This window comes from Pholcus phalangioides, unplaced genomic scaffold (assembly GCF_987345545.1).
Source record: "Pholcus phalangioides strain wild (caught in Gottingen) unplaced genomic scaffold, Ppha-v1.0 ptg000041l_1, whole genome shotgun sequence".
Taxonomy (NCBI): domain Eukaryota; kingdom Metazoa; phylum Arthropoda; class Arachnida; order Araneae; family Pholcidae; genus Pholcus; species Pholcus phalangioides.
Genome location: NW_028301627.1, coordinates 5,588,361 through 5,594,360, shown reverse-complemented (window position 1 = coordinate 5,594,360; position 6,000 = coordinate 5,588,361). Strand labels below are relative to the sequence as shown.

General features: G+C 34.4%; 1 protein-coding gene across 1 annotated transcript; it reads left to right on the top strand.

Moving 5' to 3' along the window:
• The first annotated feature begins 838 nt into the window (after nt 1–838).
• Nucleotides 839–1,898, top strand: LOC149065149 (uncharacterized). The gene has a single exon (XM_089254366.1). The coding sequence runs from the start codon at nt 944–946 to the stop codon at nt 1,766–1,768; it is 825 nt and encodes a 274-aa protein (XP_089110492.1). The 5' UTR covers nt 839–943; the 3' UTR covers nt 1,769–1,898.
• The last annotated feature ends 4,102 nt before the right edge of the window (nt 1,899–6,000 follow it).

Sequence of the window (6,000 nt, the reverse complement as noted above, 5' to 3'; positions counted from 1 at the left end):
TATTAATCGTAAATATTCAGCCATAGCAATTCTGATTTTAAACATAAGTAGCACCTCCTGATCACTGCGTGATGTACCAAAGAACATTTTCAAGTTTCCAAAACCGGCTTTACTTCTGGTCAGTCTTTTTGACTTCAGTTACCACTTCTACTCCTAAAAAAAGGTAGTGCCCTGTTTGCACAAAACTCATAGCTACCTCAGCAGGGTTAGCATTGCTAGGTCACGGAAATTTTTTAAGACAGTAAAAACGATAACAAAAACAGTTTAAAAAATTCCTGTGACCTAGCAATCCTAATCCGGCAAACCGTTTTTTATTTGTTATTATTTGGTTTTTATGAATTGTTAAAGTTTCTATGTGTGTGGACTTTTTGCCCACTCTGTATGTAAGAACTGTGTATTTTGTTTACTCTGCCAAAATTTTAAAGTGCTACAAAATCAACATTTTTGCTATAGTAAATATACTGTACGCCCAAAAACCTTGCCAACATTTATTAAAATAGATCTAGACTTTGTGATGATGATGCTTTTTCTTTTGCAGATAATCCGAGATTCCTATCATAATGTGCAGGATAAAACAGTGGATCTTTACAAGAGTTTATGTTAGAAAAGTTTTTGAAAAACATCAGGCGACATAAGAATCATAGAGACTATAACAGATTTGATTTTCCGCTCTACCTCCAAGCACATATTCAACAGTATGGATGAATCGTCTGCAAGATCACATGAAGAGAATAATGCTGATTAAGGCAATACCAGTTCTGTATCAATTCAAGTAAAAATCTATGGTTTCTGATTGATTTCTTCATTAAGGAAACTCACGAGTGTCTGTGTGCTTCGAAAGAACATCGATTGATGAAAGAGAATGATTTAGATGTCCATAAAGATATTAGTCTGAATTGTCCATACTGTAGAAAATGTGCATCAGTGTGATATCTTTGGTGAAATGCTTTCTAGCAGTGCAGATTTGAACATGCACAGAAGAGTCCAACCGAGAGAGAAGCCACATGAGTGTGAAATCTGTAGCAAAACATTTTCTCAAGTAGGTGATTTAAAATCACACAACAGGGTCCACACTGGGGAAAAGCCTTATAAGTGTGAAATCTGTAGTAAAACATTTTCTAACAGCAGCAATTTGAACATACACAAAAGAATTCACACGGGAGAGAAGCCACATGAGTGTGATATTTGCAGTAAAACATTTTCTCAAAGTAGCAGTTTAAACATTCACAAAAGAATCCACACAGGAGAGAAGCCACACAAATGTGGTATCTGTAGTAAAGTATTTTCGGACCTTAGCAGTTTTAATCGACACACTAAAGTCCACACTGGGGAAAAGCCACACCAATGTGATATCTGTGGTAAAACATTCTCTCGAGCAAGTGATTTAAACATGCACAAAAAAATTCACGTGGGAGAGAAACCACACGAGTGTCAAATCTGCGGCAAAAGATTTTCTCGAGTAGACAGCTTGAAATCACACAGTAGAATCCATAGTGGAGAGAGGCCACACGAGTGTGATATCTGTAGTAAAACATTTTCTCATAGTAACAGCTTAAATATTCATAAAAGAGTCCACACTGGAGAAAAGCCACATGAGTGTGATATCTGTACTAGAACATTTTCCACCCGCAGCAGTTTGAATATGCACCGAAGAATCCACACGGGGGAGAAGCCACATGCATGTGATTTTTGTTACCGGAAGTTTTCAACCAGTTCTTATTTGAAGAAGCACACATCGATTCATTCTGATCAAATGAGTTCGAATTAAATTAGCGTCAAGCAAATCACTTAGCATAAGATTGTCTTACCATGATATTTCAGAGGATGAACCTGCGTCTCTCAAGTGATAGAGATGATGTTAGAATAAAAAATCATAAAATAAAGGGATCAAATGAGAACTCTTCCGAAAATCTACTTTAATAGAAAGGGAATGGAGTTTCGTTTTTGTTTTTAAATCCAACATTTGCATAGGTTTTTACCAATTCGCGATGTTAAGTAGTTCTCTGCGAATTTTTTATTAATTGATATGGCAACTAAATTACTGATGAAACTTTCTCTATACATACTGATAACTACACTGACACTGTATAACCATTTTGTTCAGTGCATCTCATATGAGCATACGAAATGTCTCTCACTGAATATATTAACGCTCGCTAATTCACATGATCAAAACTTTTTCCTTTGGATCGCCATATTCTTTACTTTTTTGTGATTGTGTGGCCCAAGAAAATTAAAGGATTTTAATTTTAAAATGTCTGAAAATAATGCTCAAAAATCATATCTATTGTGAGCGTAAATTTTTTTGATGAAGTTTGTAGTTTGTGTCTTCATAGGTTATTAGACCAATGACCCCAGTTTCAGTAAATCTTTGTGAGCATGTGGTTGGTGTAAGATTGAGCATTTCAGAATTGAGCATCATCAGAGATATCTATTGATGACTTCAGAACTGTTGAACTGATGTACTTTTCATATTGTTGTATAACTACTGGATATTTTCCATGTACAAAACTATTTTCATTGGATTACCTTAATTGCATGCTTCCTTGTGATACATGATAATGTCTTCGATGCATAAGCAGATACATGCTCTTCGAACTAGGGAGGCAGTTGGGACTGGTTGTCATCTGTTTATGCTTCGGTGATCGGATCTTATTAATACTTTCGGGTCTGAGCTATTTCGACTATGTTTGTCCCTGTGGACTGAGGGTTTTTGGCACTTTTCATGATTTTTTTTAAAATACTTAGAATATATACATCTCAACAGTTTTTTTTAACTAGAAATTTAAAACTTTTTCTTTCATAATATAGCAATTATTTAAAGGTGCTAATGATTAATATTTAATGAGAAATAATTAAATAAAGTATGTTTCAGAGTTTTAAAAAAAGTTCCACATACAAAAACATAATTTTTTAACATAAAATTTCAAACAATTCTGAATAAAAACTTATCCAAATTTTTTACAAATATCTAAAAATAGTTTTTATTAAAAAAAAACATCTTTTCATCCACAAACATGGCTACTTTATCTAGGACGACAAATATGTTTCATCTATGCTTATTTTTACATCATTTCATAAAGCTACATCCGTTAGGTGCTGCCATCTATAAGTATATATATTTATTTATTTTATTTTTTTTTTGGAACTAGAAGATTCATAGATTATTTTTAAAAACACTGGGAGCATATATTTTCAGCCATTTTATAGCTACTAGAGTTAAAAGTTAAGCTTGAGTTTGACTCTGGCTTAGTCCCCTTGAAGAAAAACGGCATCCTGAGTCAGGCTCGGGCTTAGACCCGAAAGTGTTAAAAATATAAACGAAGATTTTATGTGTAGTTTTCCAGATGATCGTTCTTCATCTTTTGTATTTACATAGTCAACCTTCGGTTTACGAACTTAATTTGATCCAGAAGTCTGCTCATAAACCAGATTGTTTGCAAACCAACATAAATTTTCCAATCAGAATCAATGAACTAATACTAAAATACAATAATTAGTTCATGGGACTCCAAAAATTTCTAGTATGTATTTCTACAACTCCGCTTTGTGCTCAAGTGCATAACGTAAAATCAATTGAAATCATCATACTGACACTGAGAACACCTTTTCTTAGAGGAAAAACAATCCAAACCTTACGAGGTAACTGGATTATATTCAAAACCAGAACAGAACCTGAGTCATGTCTAACTTCACTAATTTCATCTATTTATCTCAGTTTCAAAGCCCTTGAAATTTCTGCCCACAAAGCAATTCGGCCACAATGCCTCCCATTGCCCCGAATTTATGGTTCTGTCACTTGCTGCTAAGCTCTATTAATGAGCAATGTAGCACATTAAAATGATGTTTCCAGAATTTATGGACCAGAAGGTTAGTTAACGGGAGACTGTTGATTCTGTGTCAGAGATTATTGCAAAACATCTCTGAAAAATGTCTTTGACGTAAACCTTCTCAAAGTTTTAAATGGCATGCTTAATATTCATGGATAAAGGGAGTCATATTTGGAGATAAGAACTTGAAAAAAAAAAAAAAAAAAAAACATCATATGTTCATAGACTTTTCAATTGCTCTATTGTTCCTTCGCGGATTTAGTCCAATTTTTTTCCTGCTTGCATGTTCGTTAATCAAGAGAAGTTCATGAACCAAATCAATTTTTGTTGTTTGTTTAACCAAATTGTATGCAATCGAAACCATATCTCCTATAGTAATAAATGTAAAACGAATAAATCTGGTGTTCTTGGGGGGGGGGGGGGTTCTAACCCCCCTCCAGTCGAGATTATAGTGTTATTTTACAGGAAAAAACGTAAACCTTCCCCTGGAGAAAATTCTGTGTACGCCAATGTCTCTGATGATTTCTTGTGTGAATTTTTATAGCAGCCCTTGGGCATAACCTGAGACCAATGATAAATCATTAAACCAACAAGGAAAAAGTAACCATAATTCTAAAAGATGGGATGTGTAAACAATGAAAACGATGCCAGAGGAGCATAATAGGAGGAGGAGAATACACATAAAATCTCCGTTTATATTCTTAAAACTACACATAAAATCTCCGTTTATATTCTTAAAACTACACATAAAATCTCCGTTTATATTCTTAAAACTACACATAAAATCTCCGTTTATATTCTTAAAACTACACATAAAATCTCCGTTTATATTCTTAAAACTACACATAAAATCTCTGTTTATATTCTTAACACTTTTGGGTCTAAGCCCGAGCCTGACTTGGGATGTCGTTTTTCTTCAAGGGGACTAAGCCCAAGTCAAACTCGAGCTTAACTTTTAATTCTAGTAGCTATAAAATGGCTGAAAATATATGCTTCCAGTCATGGCCCCCACAAGGGGTGGGCTAACAAGGCTCCAGCCTTGGGGCCCGGGATGATTTTCATCATTTTTTTGTTTTTTCACGCTATAAATTCATCATAAAGGGGCCCGCAAAAGATCCCAGCCGAGGGGCCCTGCTTTAGGATATGGGGGCCATGCTCCCAGTATTTGGATTAATGAATATGTTATGCTCGACTTTGGATCGTCAAGCCATTAAATAATAGCATTACCTATGATCTCAGTGTCAAAACTCTCAAAATCTCCACCTGCAACTATTTGGCCATTATCTTCCAAGCCAAATTCATGGTTCTGTAAGACACTTGATGCCAAGCTTTGTAAATGAGAACCATGCAATTTAAGGTAATCGGATTATGTTTCTGAAGAAGTCACTGCCTGTTATTTCTATGTCATATATTATTGCAAAACATCTATGAAAAGCTCTTCTCTTCAGAGTTTCATAAAGTCTGAAATAGCCTACTGATCCATGGGCTGCATAAAAGAAATCGTATTTAGATGCAGACGCTTTATTCCAATGAAATCTGTTCTTTAAATCTTTTAGGGAAAAAAGTCGCTATCACAGACTTCTGAAATATGCTTTACACATGATTTAATTCGTTTTGTGTGACTTAGACTAGTAAGTAAATCGAATAATTTTTTTGCTGTTCGTAAATCGAGGGTTCACTGTATTGAATCTCTTTAAGAACTGAAATATTTGTGTAGAACAAATCCAATGAGTTAATGCAGTCAAACTAAGTTATAATGACATTCAAATGACTAGTGATTATTTTTTCATTATAACTAGGTTAAGGTTTTTAAGACACTATGTGATTGCATTACAAATTTTGTGCCTTTTATAAGCGTCTAAATAAGGCATCCGATTAATATGAGTTAATTTTTGGTAATCGGTGTGGGTGAAATTTCCATGTGAAATGTGGCATGACAAAAGGGGAAAATATCTAGAAGATTTGAATACTTGTAATGTGAATGCAGAAATGAATATGACACACTTTATACCTCTAATACAGCGGTTCTTAAGCGGTGCTCCAAAAAGTCTCAAGGAAAATAAAATAAATAACAAATTCGATAGATAAATGAAAAAAAAAAGGTGTACAGGGTTCCGCCATAAAAATTATATACAAAAAGGGCTCCTTGAGTCAAACAGGGCTCAGACAT

Bases quoted from the DNA above. Each gene is read 5' to 3' on its own strand.
- LOC149065149 (XM_089254366.1), top strand. From the start codon at position 944: ATGCTTTCTAGCAGTGCAGATTTGAACATGCACAGAAGAGTCCAACCG.